This window comes from Chelonoidis abingdonii, chromosome 19 (genome assembly GCF_003597395.2).
Source record: "Chelonoidis abingdonii isolate Lonesome George chromosome 19, CheloAbing_2.0, whole genome shotgun sequence".
Classification (NCBI taxonomy): Eukaryota; Metazoa; Chordata; order Testudines; family Testudinidae; genus Chelonoidis; species Chelonoidis abingdonii.
Window position 1 is genome coordinate 25,196,699 of NC_133787.1, and position 24,766 is coordinate 25,221,464.

The window sequence follows — 24,766 nt, forward strand, 5'->3', positions numbered from 1 at the left end:
CCTATGGCAAGTACAGTAGTACAATAGGAGTGTGATGTGAGAAATATGTCACATTGTGGCACGGTCACTCAAATCACGATTACGTGTGTGTACTGTGCTGCCCTATCAGCGCCATTTGTGCGAATTTCCCTTTTGCGTCGGTGCCAGTGGTTATAGGCTAAAATGCTGGGACAAAAATGACTTGTTAAAATTAAATGTTAAAATTACACTAGTAGGAAATTATTTTATTTCATTAACTATAAATTCTCTGTTTTCATTTTTTTTTTAATTTTAAACAGTCAAAACAAAACTGCAAAGTGCAAAGGTGTAAAAGCCAAAAAAAAAAAAAAAGGCGGAGGAGGGGGTCATCCAAATTTTTTTTTGCAAGGGGCAGCAAAAAAACTTAGAGCTGGCCCTGCATACTGGGGTCAGATCCACCCAGCTTCTGTTTCTCACAAGCAGTCTAATCTCAGTCCAGCCCATCTTCACGCTGGACTTTCCTTTTCAGCTTCTGCAGATGGGTTCTTTTCTTCCTTTTCCCACATCTGAGTCCTTGAGCTTCCTCCTAAATGAATCAACCCAGCTCGTCCACAGCAATCATCTGAGCTGTGTGTTGCTTCTGGCTGCTCTGCCTTCTTGATGTAGCTGGCACCGTGAGTTTCAAATCATAAGTACCCTGCCTTAGCCTTAATCACCCTGCAGGGATGGATTTAACATGCTTGAAAACATTTTCAGAACAGTGTAAACATCCTGGGCAGAGCTTATGAAGGTGTCTTCAAAGGGGAGATTCCAGGCTGAAACATGCAGTACTAAACATACTTATTCGTCTTGATTATAAGCAGAATCCTGTCTTTGTATGATGAGCATTTCAGTATGTAACACAGTGAGTGACACTAAGACAACTTTTGCTGTGTCTTTAAATAGTTACTTAATACCTGCAACTAATTTTTGTTTGAGGATCACATCTTTATTGCTGTTATTGTACTAATTTTTTATCAGTTTTATCTATTTTTGATCACACACAGCAACGACATAAAATCTGAAGTCTCAGTAAACAAAGAAAATTTCAGTGACTCAGATGATTTCATTTTCCATTGCTTTGATTTATCCAGGGAAGAGTAAAAGACAAATGAATAAAAAAGAAATTATCTGATGTAAAATTGGACAACATTGTATTTTGTAAGTGAAGATATTACTGAAAAATGTCAGATGGCAAAAGAGATTTTTTTAATTTTGGAAAAAGATGTTAATGTTTCTTTTCTTGGTGAGTTATTTGCACTGTGTTTGGTATGAGAGAGTGTGGTTAAGCTTTCAGCAATATTACATATGTACACTGAGATTGGCTAACAACCTTTGCATGTGGGATCTTCCATTTACAATTTGAAAAAAATCCTCCAAAGCATTAATATAAAATAAAAAGCCCTATCAAGCATCATTCAAAGTCTGGTTGAGGAAACAGAAAACAGAAGCATGCATCTCAGGATGTACTTTGGCCCTATATTTTTAATATTTCCCCATCAGACTTTTCTGATATTTGAAATCATTTCTTTTCCAAACATTTTATTCCTGTCCAGTATCAAAATGTAGATATTTGAGGGGAATATGTGTTACTGTTTAAAAGATACACACCATGTTGGATTCATAGCTCAGAAGATGGGTCTCTTCCTGAGATACAGAGTTTTATCTCCCTGTACTTCCTCTAATACAAGATTATCCTTTACATTAATTCCCTAAATACTATATCTAGTCTTCCTCTCCAATACCCCTAGTGACAGTGCCTCAATTATTTCTGTTGGGGAGTTAATCCACTGTTTCAATTGTTAATATCTCCCATTATTTAATGTAAATGATCTGGAGTTTTCCTCTTTGTCACATATTTCACTAGTTAGCAACAAAATCTCTGTAATGTCCAGAGCTTTGCTCTCATTTCCCTCAATCAAACTAAAAAAAAAGTGCTAACATGATTAAACTTTTTCTATTGAACCAATATTATCTGGTAGAATTCTGTAGTGACAAATTGAAAGACACAAATTTAAACATTATCATTTATAACTCTGAGTGCTCTTTCTTGTCTTCAGTTATTTTCTTCACTTTTTCAGGGAAGATCTTTGTCCAGAACTCCACTCTGTTCCCTTTCAGTTTCTCTGCTTTCTTTTGCTTTAAATTTAATTCCAGGTATTGGTCATTCAAGTCATAGAGTGGCCATTCCACCAAACCGTTGCCATTAGGATTTCTGGAAATGACAGAATGAAGAATAAAATCCCCATTTAATTTATTGAGACTAAACAAATTCAAATGTTACAACACAATATATGATTATAGCATTACTCTCACCCATTTCGTGCAAAGTTAGCCCAATATTTCATTATCGTTCGGCTGAGGTGTTTCTCTTCCTCTGTAGCATCAGCTGAAAGGGAGAATATGTAAATGTAACTATTTTGTAAAGTAAAAAACCAAAACAAAATGTTTGAAAAATTGTACATGCATAATATCAAAGCATGAGTGCATCAGACTATTCAAGATACAATTTACAACAGAATTGCTTACAGGGAATGATGCTTACAGATTTTTATTGTTTAGATATTATTCTAGCTTGTCTAATGCTAGTATTTTCAAAGTTTTCCAGGCAAAAGAATGATGAGGTAGCTCATTATATATGTTCATGAGCATTCAGCAGATTAGATCATTAAGTCCTTGTTCTAAAATCATATATAAATATGTTTGCATCTCAACAGATCATGTAAAGCTGCTATCCCTAGCCATTCCCTTAGAGAAGCAGGAAGGTATAGTGAAGAAAAAAAAAAATCTGTGAAGACAAGTTTACAACACAGATGTATGCTAAATTCAAAACCACATCATAGTCCTGATGCAAAGGCGGAAAACTGGTTTGTCAATATACATGTATTTCCACATACAGGTTTTAAAAGATACAACAGGGGTGTAGAAAGAAAATGCTGCAAATACCACTTTAAAGATAACCCTCAATAAAAGAAAAAAAATGTATGAGCTTAAATTATGTGGAAGGAAGAAGGGAAGAACAAAAAAAGTACACAGTGTTATTAGGAAAAAACCCAAAGTTAATGAAAAAAATAACTTACACATTTGTTTGCAAAAGTACTTAATTCAACAAAGTGTGGGTCATATTTGTTTAAAAGACAAGAATGCATCCATAATGAGAAATAGATCTACTTTACAATGAAAAAATAATATCTGAAAGATGTGTCCTTACCAACTATGATTGCATCACCTCTCAAGAACGGCCCACCAAAAACAAAGCCAACTTCATCTCCATGATCCGCTTTTACAAAATCTGGCTTAGTCTCTTTAAAAGTACTGGGTCGATGCTGAAATTCATAAAAGTAGAGAGGAGCGCCAGAGTCTAAACAGTGAGAATCAAAGCCAAGATTACAATTACTGTACTTTCCATAGGGAACTATGAAATCAGATCAACAGTTTCATGCACGTTCTGAAATCTCTTTTCATATTTTAAAAGACTGCAGTAGATTAAATCCTGAAATGAGATGCTAACTAAAATTCTAGCTCTGCTAAGGTTTAGAATCAGTTGTTTCTGAACTAGATTTCAGAAAATACAAGAGGCTAGAGTACAAGCAGACTAAATTCACCGATTTAATATCCCTCCCGTCCTCTCCCTCTATCTAAAAAAAACCACACACCACCACCCAAGACCCGACAATGGTATTGGATACAGAATAAATAGAACTAAGTGAACTTGGGGTCAAAGTTTCTTTAGCTGCATCCAATACTAAATGCAGAAACAATGTTTTGGCATATCGACTGAGAAATATTAGGGAGTTACCATAGGAGAAACATCCAATAGCTCCTGGTTTAGCTGAGGAAATCTAACCTCACTGTTAACATTATGTTATTTCATGTAATTTATTTCTGCTGCATGAAACTTGATCCTGCCTGACTCTAGAGAACTCTCGCCAATATCAGATACTAGAAAGAGCAATAGGATCGAGTAACAAAGAAAGCATTGACAAAGTAAAGGTGGGCTAGACTGGAGAACGATAACCAGTACCAAGTTTTACTCTTCAGAAAGCACAGTCTAAACCGGAGAAAAATGCAGACAAAACTTTTTCCAAACAAAGAGAGATAAGGGCATGAACCAAAGTCTACTGAAGACAATAGAAGTCTTTCCCTTGACTTTCCATTTGGCTCAGGTCCTAAATGAGGACATTTGTCCTAAATGAGTTTCTTCACTGAAGGAAACAGCATAGGAGGAGAGAGCAGCATGGCAGAAAATTATCATGTGCAAGGGCCAAATCTTGAATCAATGAGAATTTTGCCATAATACAAATTTAGTGCTACAATGATTTATTCTCAGCTGCATGCCAACTGGGAGTTGGTCTGAATTTTTGAGGTTGATCGGAAATTCACCTCTATGATATCTAGACACTTGAAGAGCTGGAATAACAAAGAGGATATCTCCCATCAGATCCTGAAATCGGTCTCGCAGCTCAGCAGGGTCATCTGTGTCTCCTAAATATTCATCTGCTACCACAGACACAAATTCAGATGGAAAGTTCTGTAACAAAGGATGGGAATACAATATTAATGGCAGCATTTAGTGTGCTTCACTCTCGAGAGCTCTCTCTCAGTCACGAATTAATAAATACTATCCATTGGTTTTTGATTAGTACTGGAGAAGCCAGAAGTGACGTGGCATTTTGGAACATCACTCTGGACAGTACAGATTCAATGTACATGCATTCCCTAAGGAATATAATTATAAAATAATGTAATACACCTCTACCCCAATATAACGCGACCCGATATAACGTGAATTTGGATATAACGCGTTAAAGCAGTGCTCCAGGGGGCAGGGCTGCGCACTCCGGCAGATCAAAGCAAGTTCAATATAAAGCGGTTTCACCTATAACGTGGTAAGATTTTTTGGCTCCCGAGGACAGCGTTGTATCGGGGTAGAGGTGTAGTTATAAACAAGAACAGGAAAAGAATAGTCATACACAGCTTATGTTAAAGGAAACCACCTCTTTGAAAGGGCTGGAGGGGCACAGAAGACACTATTAGTTTCAGTGTGGGTAGCTTCTTTTATTTACTCCCCTTGTGCCTCAGAGTATATGGGAGTATGGAGCCACCAATTCCTAATGTTCCATCCTTTCACAGGGGATGACACCAGAGGAGCCAAAGTTAGGCCTGGAATCCACTACTAAGCCATTGAATGCATAAATACTGCAAAAATGAGATCGTGCCAATAGCATCATATAGCCTCAAATGTGGAGCGGATTTAAAATGAACATTAAAATATTATCCAAATTAACTTCCTGGTCTCTTACCAATAGTGACAATGTCAGCTGCAATGATGAGATTATGGTTTGTTTCTCCACCCCTTCTTCTAAGCCAGGTAAGTTCAATACCTGTATAGTGAAAATACAGTTTTTCCTTTTTATATTGATTAAAATGATTTGATACCACGTGTTATTTAATTCATAACTACTTACTGCTCCATTGTATACTAGGTAGTAATGATGATTCATCATTTATTAAATATAAACTTATTCTTTAAATACTCAATTTATTTAAGCAACCGGAAAAATGCTTTATGGGTGAACAGATGGGCACCAAAAGTTTTGACTGTCTGAAAGCCATTGGACATTCTGATACCAGAGATCAGATTTAGCACCATTCTCTGCAGACAGTTTGACAGCACACATTAAAACATTTAACATTTAATAAAAGTTACATGTCTAAAAGTCTTCACACAAAAATTAGAGTTATTATTAAATGAAAATATAAATTGTGGGATTAATCAAAACTCTCACAGAACACACGTCATAGGGCAGTATGTTCTAGGCTCCTGGCAAACTCTTTGGAAAGACCGATAAATGTACAATATGTTTAGACTCTGAGAGACATTGGAGAAGAAATTAAAACATTTGCTGGGAGAAAGAGAAGGAGTGGGGGAAGGTGAATTTTCCTCTGTTTTGTGATTCAAGGAGTTTGAATCACAGTAATCTTCCAGGGTAACCCAGGGAGGGGAAGCCTGGGAGAGGCAACGGTGGGGGAAAGGGTTTACTTTCCTTGTGTTAAGATCCAGAGGATCTGGGTCTTGGGGTTCCCTGGGCAAGGTTTTGGGGGGACCAGAGTGTACCAGGCACTGGAATCTGGTTGGTGGCAGCGTACAAATACTAAGCTGGTAATTGACGCTTAGGGAATTTCATGCTGGTACCCCATCTTTGGACGGCTAGGGTCATCATAGTTGGATGCGATTATACCATTGACACCCTACAGAAGCGGGCAACCCGTTGAGAAATGCGAGCTACGCTATTCTCGTAGCTGAAAGTTACGTATCTTTACGATTTGATTCCCCCTGTAGTGTAGACCGCTAGAGTGTAGACATGGTGAGCGAGAGGGATGGCAGAGCTATTAGTTTAAAACACTACATGTGAGGGGACTATACCCTGAATTCTGGTCCTATGGAACAATTTCATATTTTGTAACACACTGATTAGCTTGAAAAGTCATTGAAAATGTTCTTACTGAAGGAATACTCCAGCCACTTATTCATTGCTTATTACTCCTATTATATATGGACAGCACTGGAATTCTCTGGCAGCCAGCAGTTCTTCGTTGTTTTTTTTGGAATAAACACACCATCTATAACTCGCGGGACATACGCCACTTGCTGCTAAGAAAATATCAATATATTTAAGTTATTTCTTCCTCAGATAAACACTGCAAAATTCCCACTGCGAGCCGAGTGAGCCAAGACTAACATAAGACTTCACAAGTTCTAACATTTTACGTCCAACACAGAAGAAAGGTTTGTGAAAGCAATTACACAAAGCCTCAAGTCTCAGGCTGTGGTTTTATTACTTTCTTATGTACTTCTTGTGGAAATATCTTATACATGGTATGTGTGGGTATTGTAGGGGACTGCAGAAGTACTGTGTCACGCCTAGCTAGTGTGTCTCCGCTTTCCGGCGGCCTTGTGAAAAGCCCCTGCTTGCTAATGGGGCGCCGGTCATTTGTAGGACACACCATGCCAGTTATAACTTGCTTATTAACTGCGTTGAAACCAGTTGTATGGCCTTAGGCCAAAGGGCAGACATAGCCTGTGGGCAGTCCCTTTTTGCATATGTATGAGTTGCTTTTGTATTGTGTATATATAGCTGTATGCTCCCGGTCCACCTTTGGACTCCGACCCAGGCTGAGCTGAGCTTCGGTGCTGGGTTCCCTGCCTAAATGACAGCAACGCCCAGGGTCCCCATTGCGGATGTGTCACTTTACCTTCATTAAAGCCAAATAACTCACAGTGTGTGTGGGCCTCGTTCTTGCAGAGCATCCAAGCACGTTACAGGTATGTTATGTCTATTTCACCTTTTCCATGACAGAAATATGTGGGTGCATGGAGGGAAAATATGGCAGAGTTTTGCATACTGGGAAATGAATATCGAGGGTTACAACAAAATAAAAACTAGGTGTGAGATTTTAACAGTTCTGTTGGCCTAACTCTGCTCCCACTGAAGTCAATAATAAAACACTCATTGATTTCAGTGGGAGCAGATAGGTTAGGCCGAGCACTTTAGAATGCCCCACTCCAGATGGCCAAGATTAATATGTCAGCTCAATGAACCTTGGAAATGTGTGTTATTAGCTTGATTTATATAAGATGTATAGTCAAGACTACAATAATATGGAAGAAGAATTTCAAAGAACCGTTTACATGACTACAAAAGAGAGGATGGAAAATTACTAGCAGTGGCATTTATACTGCTGTGTGATATACTTTAATTCTGCCTTCTAAGAAAAAATGACTCTGGCACTGGAAACGTTTCCTGTGAGCCAACTATATTTCCCAGTTTGACAAGGACAATTAATTTATTTTTCACAACAGGTGAGCTGCAGGACCGACCTGAAGAGGCTAGCCCACGAACATTAAAATAATCCCGAGTAAGGGTGTGGCCACCCCCCCTTGGCACTAAAATTAGCACACATACGTCCATTCTGTCTGGAATAGGGGATATATTTTCTTGCAATTCTAACATACATTTCTGGAACAACATATCTGGAAATGACAGAATGGAACTGCAAATGTCTAGGGGTCCATTTTTAAAGTGGCCTCACCTGGTGTCTAAAATTGAGGGTGCTAAGTTTTTTGTTTCCATTATTAACACTTAGCGCACATAAAATCTGGTGTGCATATACAAACCGCAATAGTGGATGCAAATCTGGTATATGCCTAAGTTCACAGAACACTGCATGTCTCTGTTCCCAAGCTGCGTTTAGCAGCAACAGCATCACTGCTAGACTGAGGGGGGTGGAAACAGAGAAGAAGCTTCTCTTCCAGAAGGCTCTTTACTCGCCTGGCCAATAGTCCAGTGGACAGTTGTTGGCTCCCCTGTAGTCTCTGGAAGCTGAAGTGAACCATCTGGACACTTCTGAAAGATCATAGGATTGGGGAGAGGGCCAGCCAGTTGTCCCCTGAGGACTTCTGGGCCACAGAAGAGAGTTTTAGACCACTAGAACTTCCTTCCAAAGAAAACATTAATGGTCTTTTAACTTTACATTTGGGAGCTCCACTGTCACTCACACACTTCCAAGGCCAACTCACCATTCCCCACAGCTCTTGCTGTTCCTCCTTTTCCTCTCTACCCTGAAATCCCCTTCACAGAAATGGAGGCATTCCTGAATTCACTCTATCTGCTGACAGCTGGCTCTCTGAAGCCTGCTTACTTTCCCATTCTAATGCTTGATACAGAAGCCTCAGTGTGCAGATGTACTATAAATAATCAGAAATAAAACTGCAATAAGCTTTGTGTGGGTGTAGAATCTGTGGGTAGCAGAATAAACAAGTAATAAACATCATAAAATTAAAAATGGGCTTGAACCCAAGTCCTGGATTCAGATATTCTTGAACTTTGTGGAGTTTGAAATGTGGATTCAAATTCTGCAACTCGGGGGACCATTCTTGTATGAAATGCTTAGTCCTGGTCTACGCTAGGAACTTGTGATTTTCCACTCCCTTGAGTGACGCAGTTATACTGACCAAATCCTCCGCGCTGACAGCACTATACCAACAGGAGGGCTTCTCCCATTAACACAGTGGCCACCTCTTGGGGAGGTGGAGTACCTACACTGATGAGAGAAGCTCTCCCGTTGTGTAAGTAACATCTTCACCGAAGGGCTACAAGGGCACAGTGTAAATGTAGACAAACCTTAAATATCAGTAACTGCACTAAGGGCCAATCCAAAGCCCCCTGAAGTCAATGGGAGTCTTTCTATTGATCTTAATGAGCCTTCGGGTAGCTCCTAAATTAGCAACTCTCACCTACCTTAATTAGATCAGCACTTATGGTCATTATTTCCTTATCCATTTTCTTCCTTAAACAGTGAACCATTGCAGAACTGGTTGTCTCACAGCCAGATATATTAGCAATTACCTGCAATTGTTTAAAAAAAAAAGGATGATAGTGGTGTGATAAAGACAAATCATCGATAACTACAACTGCTCTACTATGATGGAGTTTAAAAAGTGTCCACCACAGACGAGCTTCCAGTGTGTAGAGGCAATTAGATGCTTCCTATGTCAACCCTCCATTCAACACATCTCTTGCTTTAGGGCAAATGGTGGGTGTGTGAAAATATAGATACACACAGATTATGGTGTCTGGAGATATGAACAGGAGTCTGCAGACCCCGTGTTTGAAGACTACTTTCTGTTTTCCCTACAATGTTCAAAGCAGAACAGGCTATTTATAAAAGCTGCCTTAATCTTCAATAGATACTATGCTTTGATGGTTCTTAGTTGTAATTCTAGTGTAAATTCTTATTACTTTCATAGATTCATAGACTCTAGGACTGGAAGGGACCTCGAGAGGTCATTGAGTCCAGTCCCCTGCCCTCATGGCAGGACCAAATACTGTCTAGACCATCCCTGATAGACATTTATCTAACCTACTCTTAAATATCTCCAGAGATGGAGATTCCACAACCTCCTAGGGCAATTTATTCCATGTATAACTACATGACAGTTAGGAACTTTTTCCTAATGTCAATAAACTTTGCAGTATTACAGCCCACTGCTTCTTGTTCTATATTAGAGGCTTAGGTGCACACAAGTTTTCTCCCTCATCTGATGACAAATCCTTTTAGATACCTGAACTATCATGTCCCTCTCAGTCTTCTCTTTTCCAACTAAATAAACCAATGTCTTTCAGCCTTCCTTCATAGGTCATGTTCTCAAGACCTTTAATCATTTTTGTTGCTCTTCTCTGGACCCTCTCCAATTTCTCCACATCGTTCTTGAAATGCGGTGCCCAGAACTGGACACAATACTCCAGCTGAGGCCTGACCAGAGCAGAGTAGAGCGGAAGAATGACTTCTCATGTCTTGTTTACAACATACCTGTTAATGCATCCCAGATTACAAAGACAACAGAAAAAGATCTGCAATGTCTAGGGCTTCCTTCTCTCCTAACTTTCTAAAAAATTTTTTAGAAAAATCAAGTTCTAACTCCTATTTTCCTCTCGGATTCAGAAAGTAACAGCACAGGACACTGACACCTGATGTGGACTTCTCCCAGTTACACAAATGAATGTATTGAGTTTGGCAGATTATTGCAGCTAGATCCGGACAGTCTAAAACTCTACGTCCCCTCTTCCTTTAGTTAGGAACTAGCAGAGTTGCAGCTCAGGCATTAGCCTCTTGTGATGTTACATTCAAAGTCCTCCTAGAATTGCAGAGATTCTACAGAAAAAGAGGGAAATCAGAACCTGATATTTTCAGTCTAAAATTATTGTTAAAGTAGGAGAAACTATAAATAAAACCTTTGAGATCATCTTTCTCCATCAGGAAAGAACAGCAGGGTGCAAACACATGGTTGTTAATTTGAAACTCAGTTTTGAGAAGGTGTCAGGCATTGGAAACTTGGTATTTTAGAGAAATACTGTTAAGGTAATACTGAAACTTACACTAGCAACTGCTTGAGGATGGGAAATCAAGAAGCCAGGAAGTTGAGCAACTCCACTTTCTGATATGGCTTTATGGAACAAACCTTTTGACAATGGTGATAAAATCTACAAACAAAAAACTAGAATATAATTTACATATTAAAATAGAAATTTGATACAATCCACAACTGACTTTACTTCAGAAGCTGATTTAAAAGTGAGGCTTGATTCTAGACTTACTGAGTGTTCTTAATACAAAGGTATTTATTGAAAACTTACATGTGCTCCAACACTAAATCCTCCTGCAGATTCTCCAAATATAGTAACAGACTCTGGATCTCCTCCAAAAAACTCAATATTTTCCTGAACCCACTGCAAAGCTGCCACTTGATCCAATAAGCCCCAGTTTCCACGAGCATGTTCATCACCAGTACTGAAATCAGAAGTGTATATAGGGTATTAGTAGTAAAACCACTGGCTATTTATTCCTTATTGTTGGGCATACAATACTGGCTCCACAGAACGAAAACCATGCTGATACTGTATTCTTACATCAGCTTATTGAGTCTATTTCTGAGCCCCAACACGTGCTTTTGAGTACTGCAGGCCACTGCTGATCGCTGCTTAACTTTCAAAGGAATAGTTTTCTACTATACACATGAACTCCAGACAACATAATATTACAGACAGAGCATTTAGCAACAGGCCCATATTAAGTTACATTATAGGTTTAAACAACGAGAAGCTGTTTCTTCACTTCAGCAGGTGGGTACTGTAGTTTTAAGAACACTTGATAAAGATCCTATAGGCGTTTGTCTCTGTCTGAGGGATTGGAAAAGAAATAGACTGGTAGAGCCAGAAGAGTACCCACAAATCACCTACTACAGGACAGGCACAACAAAGAAAGTAACAGAATGCCACTAGCTGTCACCTTCAGCCCCCAAATAAAACCTCTCCAGCGCATCATCAAGGATCTACAACAATGATACTGAAGGACGATCCCTCACTCTCACAGACCTTGGGAGACAGGCCAGTCCTTGCTTACAGACAGCCTCCCAACCTGAAGCAAATACTCACCAGCAACTATACACCACACAACAAAAACACTAACCAAGGAACCCATCCCTGCAACGAACCTTGTTGCCAATTCTGTTTACATATCTATTCAAGAGACACCATCACAGGACCTAACCACATCAGCCACATCATCAGGGACTTGTTCACCTGCACATCTACCAATGTGATATATGCCATCATGTGCCAACAATGCCCCTCTGCTATGTACATTGGCCAAACAGTCTCAACGCAAAAGAATAAACGGACATAAATCTGAGTCAAGAATTATAACATTCAAAAATGAGTCGGAGAACACTTCAACCTCCCTGGACACTCAATAACAGACTTAAAAGTGGCAATTCTTCAACAAAAAAAAATGCAAAACCAGACTCCAGCGAGAAACTGCAGAACTGGAATTAATTTGCAAACTGGACACCATCAAATTAGGCCTGAATAATGACTGGGAGTGGATGGATCATTATATAAGCTAAAAACTAATTTCCCCATGCTAATTTTTCCCCCTACTGTTATTCACACCTTCTTGTTAACTGTTTGAAATGGGTCACTCTGACTACTGCTACAAAAGTTTTTCTCCTCCTGCTGATAATAGCCCACTTTAATTGAATTTTCTCTGTTAGGATTGATAAAGCAACCTCCTATTTTTTCATGGACTATGTATATATATCTTCCTATTGTATTTTCCACTCTATGCATCTGATAAAGTAGGTTTTAGCCCATGAAAGCTTATGCCTAAATAAATTTGTTAGTCTCTAAGGTGCCCCAAGTACTCCTCGTTGTTTTTGCTGATACAGACTAACATGGCTACCACTTGGAAACATGTCACTATTCTAGGTTTAGGCTGACCAGACTAGCTTTCTGCATTTTAAAATTTTTTGTTTGACTGTGAATTTTTAACTGATGTCAGGACACCCAGAGTAGAATGGGATAGGTGCTTTTTATCATTAAAATGAAAAGTAATAATAAAATTAATTACTTGGAAACAAGATGCTGCAATTGTGCAGTAAGAAAGGAAAAAGAAGTTATATGTTTCTTCTTCAAACACCTCAGCTTTGGGCCTAAAGAAATTCATGCTAATTCACTCATATTCCTATCATGGATTTACACCCACCCACCCAATCTGTGTGTGTTTTAAACAGAATACCTTGTTTGAGCAGATTCATAGTAACAAAACATGTCTCACCTAAAGAATCCAGTGATACCTAACCTATACTGGACAGCTACTACCACCACATTTTCATAGGCAGATAGTGCTGACCCATCATAAATCGAAGCTGCACCTAGCAGCAAAGCTCCTCCATGGATCCACACCATAACCTGAAAAGAGCAGGATCAGTTAGAATTACTTGTAATGATGAACTTGAAAATTTTGTAATAAATGTCAAATACAAATCAAAGAGTTGCAGGTTGCAATTTTTATTAACAGGATTATTATTTTTAAAACAGTTTAGTTTTAGATAGTGCTAAACACGGAGAAAAAGAACTGTTGTTTATGTACAACATTTACTGTGTCAGAAGTGTGACAAGTGGCCCATGCTAAGGATCAATGCATTTTTATTTACTTTTGTCACCAAGAACATCATAACGTATTGTAAATATCCTTTTTACCCAGTGTCACTTATACTTATGTATAGTGCTTTGAAATGTCAAAGGGTGTCAGAGGCTATTTACACTAACCAAGTTATCTTATTGAACTAATATTCAGCATTTTCTTTTGTTTGATTTTTTGCTATATAATTCATGGCTCTTGACTTTGTATTTCTAACAAAGGTGCTCTGTGACTCAGCAGAACTACGATGATTATTTTTTATTATTTTACGGCCCCCAGGGGAGTGATGAACACCTTGCAATATAGGTAAGAAGTCATGATCTCTACTCTGAAAAGCTTACAAGCTAATTTCAGATCTGACACAATGAAAAGGGGTATGAGAACAGTAGTGGGAAGCGGAGAGAGGAAGGATAGGTTAACATTAGTAAAGCTACACGACAACTGAAAAGGCTAGTGCACACTGTGATGGAGTAAAAGATTAATTTAAATGAAATATACAGATGCCCTGGCTGGCTAATTACTCGTAAGTGTCATGGAAGAAGTAGGCCTTAGGGAAGGACATGAAAGGAAAGGGTCCTACAGATCAGCTCAGGAAGGGCATTTCAAGCACAGGTAGCAGCATGGAAGAAAGTGAGGAGAAGGTTGTGATAGAAGCAGACCAATAGGGTAGCAAGGTAGCATCATTTGCAGTGCAGAGAAAGTGGGTGAGAGGTATGTGTGATAACATAGGAGAAGAGGTAAGATAAGTAGGGAGGGGCAGAATTACAAAGGCCCTTGAAGGTGAAGGCTGGAATACTGATCTTGATGCCTGGAAATGGAGAAAGATTCAAAGAGGAGCTGATGTGATCACAGTGACAGATAAAGCAGATGATCAAGATAAGACAAGGCAGCGGCTGCATTTTTGTGTGGACTGAAAAGGGGGCAATGTGGATGGAAGGGAGGCCAGAGAGAAGGATGTTGCCACATTCATCACAGGAGATAAAGAGGGCCTGAATGAGTTCTAGATGTGTGGACAGAGAGAACAGATTCAATATGAGGGATGATTTGATGCTAGAGTCAAACAGGACCATGGACATGAAATTACAGCTAGTGACAGGTGGGGTCGGGTCAGGTCAGGTCTGGGTATGTGGGGCAGAAGCCTGGGAAAATCAGGACCCTATGTGCGTTTGCAGACCTGCCATTGGCAGACTCCATTCAGGCGTAGGTGGATTTGCTGTGCTTGTGCCTCCCAAATCTGAACGCCCGCCATCCATCAAAAGAAGCTCTATAAGGTGAGCCAAAAGGGAGTTTCCTTTTGATCAACTCAACATGAGCTCCACGAAGCCTGACTCAGCTGAAAAATGTTCTTTGAAGATCCTAAGCTGCCAGGAAAAATGGGCATTACATAAAAAATATTTATCACCAAATACCCTATATCTTACCTGAAGTTAGAGGACCTCAGTTCACAGTTTTAACATTATAGAGAATTAAGGTGAAATACATAATTTCCAACTTTGCTTTATTACAGCTTTACTATACTGCTAACACAATCTAGTACAGCACAGGGATGAGGATAAAGATATAGCTAGTAAGTTTGCTTACAGGTAACTTAGCCTTCTTGTTTGAATGGGCAGGCGTGTAAACATTCAGATACAAACAATCTTCAGAAACTGTTAAGGGAGGACATACAGCTTTTAACATTGCTGTAAATGTCTTTATCCACTCCGTGTCTTGAAGGCACCTTTAATGACATAATGAAAATGCCAATGTTCAGTAAAATGATAGTAACACATGATCATAATGTTCGTTTTATCTGATACTAGATGTCTGAAAACAGCATTTCTAAAACTGGACACATTTACAGAGTGATCCAAAAATATCTATTTCACCACACCACGTTAATCTTGAAATAAGGAAACTAGCTTTAAGTAAGAATTGCAAATACTGACCTGAGTTACAACAGAAAACCCCTGTCACCTAGATCCTCCTGGCATTATAATTATGTAGATTTGCCTCTTACTTTGAACATGTATCATTTTTGTCTCTGCACAACTCATGCAAGTCAAGATATAACCAAAGGAGCTCTTAAAGCTCCAGACTGCCTTATCAAAGTCCAACTCAGTGGATTAGTGGGGGAATCATTTTGCTTGGGAAATGCGTGAAACAATAACTAAGCTATCAACTTATTTTCAAAAATACTACAAAAGGCATTATTTGGAAAATTCACTGTGTTCCTATACAAGGGCTGCCTGATCATTTACAGCTCCCTCCAGCCAATATGCTGGAGATGTTGGACAATGAAATACACAGCACAGTTGTTTATAAACTCCTCCTGAGAAGAGTCTCCCTGACCTTAGCTGAGTCTGCATAGCAGGAGGAGAAGTAGGAAGTGGGAGAGAACATCACTGATGAACAGTAAAAATTATTTATTGCAATGGCCATAAAGTTGAAATGACAGTTAAAATCAATCACATAGAATATCTTTTCCAGACAGCTTGACCCCACTTAAACTGACCTAGCAGGGCTCATATTCCAGATTTATTTACTGACGGAAACATTAACTAGGTTGGCAGCGTATCCAATATTTAAATGTAGACTCTTCTTCTCATTTTATTTTTCTAAAATAAAGCAAATGTTTTCACAGTTAACACTCACATGGATCCCTAACTATATATTCGCTCTGCAGCGTTACTGGGCTATTTTAGCAAAGGACAAGAACACCACTCAATTCACAAGAGAAACAATTGGAGAATTTTAGGAATTTCACATTTTACTTACCATGCAAAACACATTCAATAAAGCTGAACTCCTTTGCTAGGCTACATAAAGTTACACAATCTCTTGAACATAAAAAAGGCATACATGACACAATTTAGATTCATTTACTAAACAGGGTACATAGGCAAAGCCTGACACAATCATATCTTACATTGGTGGGTAGGAAGTTGCAACTCTCAGACCTTTCCATGGCTCTGCTTGTTGTGGTGCAGAAAATCTCAGGGATCCAAGAGGTGGTTTTGCAAAAGGAATTCCAAGAAAAACATTCACAAGCCTGTCTGTTCCTTTCACGCTGGTCTGTTTTCCTTGAAGTCGCCCATATTTGGTAGTCACTTCTGGTTGTGCACCTTTATGCCCTGTGCAACATATTGATAAGATATCAGCACATTCTCAATGAGGCAGATTTCCCAGTGCATCAAGTGCTGCTCAGACAATCTTCCACTTTTTTTCCCCAGGAATACCTGCCTTACAGTGAAATTCTTGAAAGTACTGTAAGAAGCTGTACTTGTAAGAAATACCAAAAAGCTCAACCTTTACATTATCCAAGAAAAGGTTATGATATGACATAATCATAGCCTATAAGAGCCTACATGGGGAGAAGATTTGAGATAGCAGAGACTCTTTAACCTAGAAGACAAAGGCATAATAATGACTGAAAGCTGAATCTAGACTAGATAAACCCAGACTAGAAATAAACTGCAAATTTTCAACAATATAGTAATTAATCATTGGAACAACTTATCAAGTCATATGATGGACTCTATTATTTTATGTCTTTAAATCAATATTGGGTGTCTTTAAAAATGTATTTTCTAGCTCAACCACAAGATATGGGCTCGATACAGGAATTACTGGGGAAATTTAATGGCCCGTGTTATGCAAGAGGTCAGACAAAATGATCCCAGTGGTCCCTTCCGGCCTTACAATTTATTAATCTTTCTTCAATGCTTTTAGCATAGTTCTTTCATTTGTTTGCTATCATAGATCAAAGTAAAAGTACCGTGGAAATAACTACTACTTCCCCTACAGTATTTCACTACACGAATTTTCTGATATTTCCAGTTCAGAAGCAGGCATATGCTCTGACAGTAAGAGCTGGGGTGTAATTAGGAATAGGCTGCAAGTTTTTCAAAATGAACAAAAATGATGAGTTATCTGATACTATATGGTTGAAAAGTGGCCGATCACCACTTGGATTACTTAGCACACTCCCTGTATTACTCTTCATCTGTCTCACTGTTTTGTCTCCTGTAGAACATGAGTTCAGACACTGTTCAGGTGCTGCTGGAAACAAATAATTATCTTAATACGTAAGAGGGATTTATTCCCTTCAGTTGACCCAACACGTGTGCTCCTTCCATTGTGTTCCCTCAGCAGGTCAACAAGGTGCTGGGTACCTGGCAGGATAAGGATACATGAGGCCAGATTCAGGAATCACACAACAGAGAGTTATATGATCATGCAGAGCACTAACTTTCTGGCCTGAGCGTTGGTCCAAACTAGGTATTTTACTGATCATTTTTTAAAGCTTCTTTACAGTTGAAAAGGGGAAAATGTCTGTGCTAGATATTTTAGGAACACCTTCAAATATGTTATTGACTTCTTCCTTTAACCATTGTTACTGACTGCTTAGGCTTGAAGGATTTTCTCTTTTGGGTGTTAATTTTTCACTACTTCATATGTACTTCACAGAGAAGATGTAGCCTGAAATTTTCAAAGCATCTAAATGATTTGGATGTCTAATTCCTATTCAGTTTTAATAGTATTTGCCCATCCAAATCCCTCGGGCAACTTTGAAAATCTCACCCATAATTTATTGTTTGATTTTCTTTGGTCTTTGCACACATACAATGTGACAATAGCCTGCAGAATTCTAGATGGCATGGACATATTTTAATAACTGGATTCAAAGAGTCTCTTCTTACAAAAAACAGAAAAACAGAAAAGTGGAGTACATAATAAAGTCAGGAAAAGGTTTACAAAATACACAACTCAACTTGGCCTTTCTGAAAAGACATGTACACCTTTAAAACTAAAACAACTAAAAATGGCAGCTACATTTTTATTAACTGGGAAAAATACAAACTGGTATCTACACACTTAGGTCCAATCATGAACTGACCCGTATAGGTATTTCTGAAGAACTTCATTTATTTCAATGGGTTTCCACACAGGAGTAAGAATCTTCTCTGTGCAGATGCCCTTGACCAGTGTTTCCCAGACTGGGGTCGCCGCTTGTTTAGGGAAAGCCCCTAGCGGGCCGGGCCGGTTTGTTTACCTGCCGCGTCTGCAGGTCCAGCTGATTGAGGCTCCCACTGGCCGCGGTTCGCTGCTTCAGGCTAATGGGAGCTGCTGGAAGTGGTATGGGCCGACGGATGTACTGGCCACCACTTCCAGCAGCTACGATTGGCCCAGAGCAGCAAACCACGGCCAGTGGGAACCACGATTGGCCGGACCTGCGGAGGGGGCAGGTAAACAAACTGGCCCGGCCCACCAGGGGCTTTCACTACACAAGCGGCGACCCCTGTTTGAGAAACCCTGAGTTAGGGGCTGATTTACGGCGATTCATGTCATAACTTCCTTCACATTGAGATCAAAATACACCCAGGGCTGGCGCTGGCTCTGACTCCCCCCCGCCGCCCCTGCCAGTGCCGCCCCGCTAAACCAAAAAGAAAATCAAGCCCCCCACCTGGAGTGCTGCCCTGCCAAACCAAACAACAACAACAACAACAAACCAGCACCGCTCTGTCGAACCAAAAACACCCCCCCCCCAAAGCACCGCCCCACAGAACCAAAAAGAAAATCACCCCCTCCCGGAGTGCCGCCCCGCCAAAGCAAAAACGACAACAAAAAAACCCTAGCGCTGCCCTGCCGAATCAAAAGCACCCCCCCCCCGAGCACCACCCTGCCGAATCAAAAACAACAACAACAACAAAACAAAAACCCAGCGCCTCCCCACCAAACCAAAACCAACCCCCCGCCCCAGCGCCGGCCTGCTGAACCAAAAAGAAAATCAACATCCTCCCGGAGCGCCACCACACCAAACCAAAAAGAAAATGAACCCCTTTCCCCTGGAGTGCCGCCCCGCAGAATAAAAAAAGAAAGAAACAAACAAAACCCCTACCGCCGCCCTGCCGAACCAAGATTGGCCGCTCCTTATAAGGTGCTGCCCCAAACATGTGCTTGGTCGGCTGGTGCCTGGAGCTGGCCCTGAATACACCCCAGATCCTGTACCCCCACGCCAGAGCACTGACTCCCTTCTGCACCCCAGCCCCGTGCCCCAGCCCTGAGCCCCTCAAACCCTGAACTCCTCATTCCCAGCCCCAACCTGCAGCCCTCACTGCCCCACCCCCCACACAACTGCCCTCTGCCCCAGCCCAACCCCTTTGCTCCATCTCCACTGAGTCATAGGCATCAACAATTTTCTTCAGCTGGGTCACTAGAAAAAAAGTTAGAAAACCACTGTTCTAAATGACATACAAGCTCTGTAGTCATAGGACAAAAAGGAAGGTTAGTGAGTTACAGATTGTTGTAATAAGCTATAAATCCAGTGTATTTATTAAGACCACGATTTGCAGTGTCTAGCAAAGTTATGCATTTAAGTTCCCAGGCTTGTCTTTTGAAAGTGTTGCGCAGGTGTCTTTTGAGGATAAGGACTGATAGGTCAGATCTAGAGTAATCAACAAAAACACCAAATCCCTGGTGCGTGAATACTTTTCACAACGTGCTCACCTTATATCAGACCTCATCAGTCCTCATCCTCAAAGGAAACCTGCATAACACTTTCAAAAGATGAGCCTGAGTGCTTAAATTCATAACTTTGCTAGACATTAATTTATGACACTGGATTTATGACTTATTACAACAATCTGTGACAATCTCTCTGTAGCCTCAAAAACATCCATTAGTCTTTAAGGTGCCACCAGACTCCTTGTTGTTTTTGTGGATACAGACTAACATGGCTACCCCCCGATACTCTCTGTAGCCTGGAAGCTTGTTTCTCTCACCAACAGAAGTTGGCCCAATAAAAGATATTGCCTCACCCCACCTTGGCCCCCCTAGTTTTGTCAGTTATCAGCAAAAAACAATATCTTCCCATGATGAAATTAAAGTGGGGTTCTACTTATGACAGATTCTAGAGTGACCAAATAGCAAGTGTGAAAAATTGACACTTTTTTGGGGGGTAGGGGATTAGTTGTATATAGAAGACAAAGCCCCTATTATGGGTCACCCTCTAGCAGAATCAGACTGAAAATGTTAAAAATGTCTTAAGGGTCCCATGCTTAAATCCCTTCTTGACTTTTCCCATCAGTAAAGGAGTTTATATTTACCCTCAGTTGCAATCACAACCAACCATGCAGCACAAATCAGAGACCCGAACAGCCAAATCCTGACAGCCCCTTGCATTTTCACATCTACACTAATCAACTGCTACTTCCCTTCTTTTAATTGCCAAATGCAGGCACAAAGGTCACATTACCAGAAGACTGACTAAGGGCTAGTCACTAAACTCCAGAGCCAAACAGCTATTAGGTAAGAGGCACTGGTAGTATGTGTTAGAAGAGGATTAATTTCCACCCAATCCCTAAGTGAATAAAAGGGCCAGTTCTGGAGACAGGTTGAACAAGAGCTGCCAAGACCAACCCTGATCCCTTATCTACCACAAAACTCCTTACAAAGCAGTTCATCATTCTTTCTGTGACCACTGGTATGTCTGGCACTTTGAAGACAAACAAGTCATTGCCCCCAGTGAGTTTGCAACCCCAAAATCTGCATTTTGGGATTGCTCAGACGGGTTGCAAAAAACAAGCACTTTGAAGGTACATGTGATTGGGCTGAGTTACTGCTTTGCCACCTTCACAGGAAGGTGCCATGGGAGCTTGCAAGCGTCTCCCGTGGGACCACTGCAGCAGAAGGGCTGATTTTCAGGTGTCTGGGGATGTACTTTATGGGCTTTTGTTTGCATCCAGGCCCTTCCCCGACCCCAGGCACCTCGCTCACTGCCAGTGATTTCCCCAGGAACTGAAATTAGGGGGGGGTGTTCGAATTTACAGGGTGGGTGTCAGGACCAATGAGATAAATAAAAGAGATATGAATAAAGTAAATGTTTTGTTAGGATTATGCAAATTTAACAAAAGAAAAATGCAAGTTACACCAAAACACAAAACAGGTCTAGATTTCTAAAAAAATGTACATTTTAAAAAAAAGTATTTAATTTAAATTGACTTTTGAAAAGTAAGCCATCATGCGGTAAGAGGAAAGTCCTCTCATGGATCAGTAACTGGTTATAAGATGGGAAACAAAGGGTAAGAATAAATTATCAGTTGTTAGAATGGAGAGAGATAAATAGTGGTATCCCTGAGCGGTCGGTACTGGGACTATTACTGTTCAACATATTCATAAATGATCTAGAAAAATGGGTCAGGTGGCAAAATTTGCAGATGATACAAAACTATTCAAGATAGTTAAGTCCCAGGCAGACTGTGAAGAATTACAAAGGGATCTCATAAAACTGGGTGACTGGGCAACAAAAATGGCAGATGAAATTTAATGTTGATAAATGCAAAGTAATGCACATTGGAAAACAATCTCAACTATACATACAAAATGAAGGAGTCTGAATTAGCTGTTAACACTCAAGAAAGATCTTGGAGTCATTGTGGATAATTCTCTGAAAACATCCACTCATGTGCAGCAGCAGTCATTGATTCCCAACATTTCTGTTTGCTTTTTTAAAACGAACAGGAGTACTTGTGGTGCCTTAGAGACTAACAAATTTATTTGAGCAATAAGCTTGTGGTTCACAGATCCAGTAGTTTGAGAAACTGCTAACCTAGGGTTATGAATTCAGATCCTTAGGGGCCATTTAGGGAACTGGGGGTAAAAATTCAGATTTGGATCTTGTGTTGAGCTAGGGGTACAGGACTAGATGACCTCCCTCGAGGTCCCTTCTCTAATATTCATGATTCAGATGTAGCCCACAAAAGCTTATGTTCTTTTTGCAGATACAGACTAACACGGCTGCTACTCTGAAACCTTTTGCTTTTTTAAGAAAAGGATAGATAAGACAGAAAATATCATATTGCTCTATATAAATCCATTGTACATGTACACCTTGAATACTGTGTGCAGATCTGGTATCCCCCAACCCCTCCCAAAAAAGACATTACTGGAAATGCAAAAAGGTACAGAGATGGGCAACTAAAATGATTAGGGGTATGAAACAGGAGGAGAAATCAAATGACTGGGAATTTTCAGCTTAGAAAAGAGACGACTAAGGGGGGGGGGTGGAATATGCCTAAGGTCTATAAAATCTTGACTGATGTGAAGAAAGTGAATAAAGTAAATGTTTTGTTAGGATAATGCAAATTTAACATAAGGAAAATGCAAGTTACACCAAACACATAACAGATCTAGATTCTAAAAAAAAAAAAAATGTAAAAAAATGTATTTAATTTAAATTGACTTTTGAAAAGTAAGCCATCATGGGATAAGAGGGCAGTCCTCTCATGGATCAGTAACTGGTTAAAAGATGGGAAACAAAGGGTAGGAATAAATTATCAGTTTTCAGAATGGAGAGAGATAAATAGTGGTATCCTTGAGGGGTCAGTACTGGGACCAGTACTGTTCAACATATTCATCTGGAAAAATGGGTAAACAGTGAGGTGGCAAAATTTGCAGATGATACAAAACTATTCAAGATAGTTAAGTCCCAGGCAGACTGCAAAGAGCTACAAAGGGATCTCAAAAACTGGGTGACTGGGCAACAAAATGGCAAATGAAATTTCAAATGTTGATAAATGCAAAGTAATGCACATTGGAAAGCAATCTCAACTATACATACAAAATGATGGCATCTGAATTAGCTGTTAACACTCATGAAAGAGATCTTGGAGTCATTGTGGATAGTTCTCTGAAAACATCCACTCAATGTGCAGCAGCAGTCACAAAAGCAAACAATGTTGGGAATCATTAAGAAAGGGATAGATAATAAGACAGAAAATATCACATTGCCTCTATATAAATCCATGGTATGTGCACACCTTTGAATAGTCTGTGTGCAGATCTGGTCACCCATCCTAAAAATATATATATTGGAAATGGAAAAGGTACAGAGATGGGCAACTAAAATGATCAGGGGTATGAAACAGGAGGAGAGATTAAAATGACTGGGAATTTTCAGCTTAGAAAGAGATGACTAAGGGGGATATGATAGAGGTCTACAAAATCTTGACTGGTGCGAAGAAAGTGAATAAGGAAATTTTATTTAATCCTTCACATAACACAAGAACTAGCAGTCACCCAATGAAATTAATAGGCAGCAGGTTTTAAAAAAACAAAAGGAAGTACTTCTTGACACAATATAAAGCCAACCCAGGGAACTCTTTGCCAGGGGATGCTGTGAAGACCAAAACTATAACAGAATTATAAAAAGAACTAGATAAATTCCTGGAGAATAGGTCCATCTGTGGCTATTAGCCAGGATGGGGAGGGATGCAACACCATGATCTGAGTGTCCCTGGACTGTTTGCCAGAAGCTGGGAATGGGCAACAGGGGATGGTCACTTCATGATTACCTGTTCTGTTCATTCCCTCTGAAGCACTTGGCCTTGACCACTCTTGTAAGGCTATATGGACCATCGGTCTGACCCAATCTGACCATTCTTATGTAAAAATTAATTATAATAATAAAAATGTTTAGTACAGAAACTCCCCAACATAATAACCTCCCAAGATAGCAACAATGTGAGATAAAAACCTTGGCAAATAATGCATTTTAAAAATCTTGGCCTACTAGGAAACATATTTATATAAATTTCCATTCCTAGTCACAAATCTAGCATTCTGGAGCAAAGTGACTAAAATATAGTCCAACAAACAAATGTTTATTTAACATGCCCCTCACTTTTCCCTCCACTCACCGGTGTTGTCCTCGATTAGCGGAGACTCAGAGTTCAGAGGTGCTTTCATGTGAGTACACCTCCCAGGTGGGGGAGGAGAAGGCACCTTGCTTGTTCCTCCAGCTGCTCATTGTTCGCTCTGGCCACGTCTGTTTGTTGTGCCACCGTTCACTCCATCACTCTGTTGCCAATGGCCCTGGACAGTCACCTTCTGCTGCCCCCTGCCACTGTGACCTCTGCGAGTTGGTCTCATGAGGTTCCACCAGCTCTCAGTGATTTCAGCTGAGCTCTGTGTGTGGGAACCTCGCTCGCTGCTAGTGCAGTCTGGGCTGTCTCTTACACAAAAACACTGTCCCCACAACAGGATAAGCACTTAGACCTGATTATCAGTGATTTCAGCTGCAGAAGTCACTTAACAGAACAAAAGACTCTCTATGGAGCCTAATCAGTTCTGTCTTTAAACAGTGGAGAGGGACAGGTCCCCACTCTCTCTCTTGATGCCTTCGAATCACCACAGGCTAAGTACAGGTCTACTGCCCTTTACTCATACAATAAGAACATTTCATCCC

General features: G+C 40.1%; 1 protein-coding gene across 1 annotated transcript; it reads right to left on the reverse strand.

The window, feature by feature from the left end:
* Positions 1-1,159: 1,159 nt before the first annotated feature.
* On the reverse strand, positions 1,160-24,461 carry LOC116838507 (fatty acyl-CoA hydrolase precursor, medium chain-like). Its single transcript, XM_075073639.1, is given in 15 exon segments — positions 1,160-2,212; positions 2,314-2,386; positions 3,209-3,358; positions 4,381-4,528; positions 5,301-5,381; positions 6,505-6,525; positions 6,528-6,593; positions 6,596-6,649; positions 9,300-9,407; positions 10,938-11,042; positions 11,196-11,349; positions 13,174-13,307; positions 15,121-15,259; positions 16,448-16,652; positions 24,219-24,461. Coding segments are annotated over 15 exon segments (1,674 nt in total). The 5' UTR covers positions 24,268-24,461; the 3' UTR covers positions 1,160-2,025.
* Between the last annotated feature and the right edge of the window lie 305 nt (positions 24,462-24,766).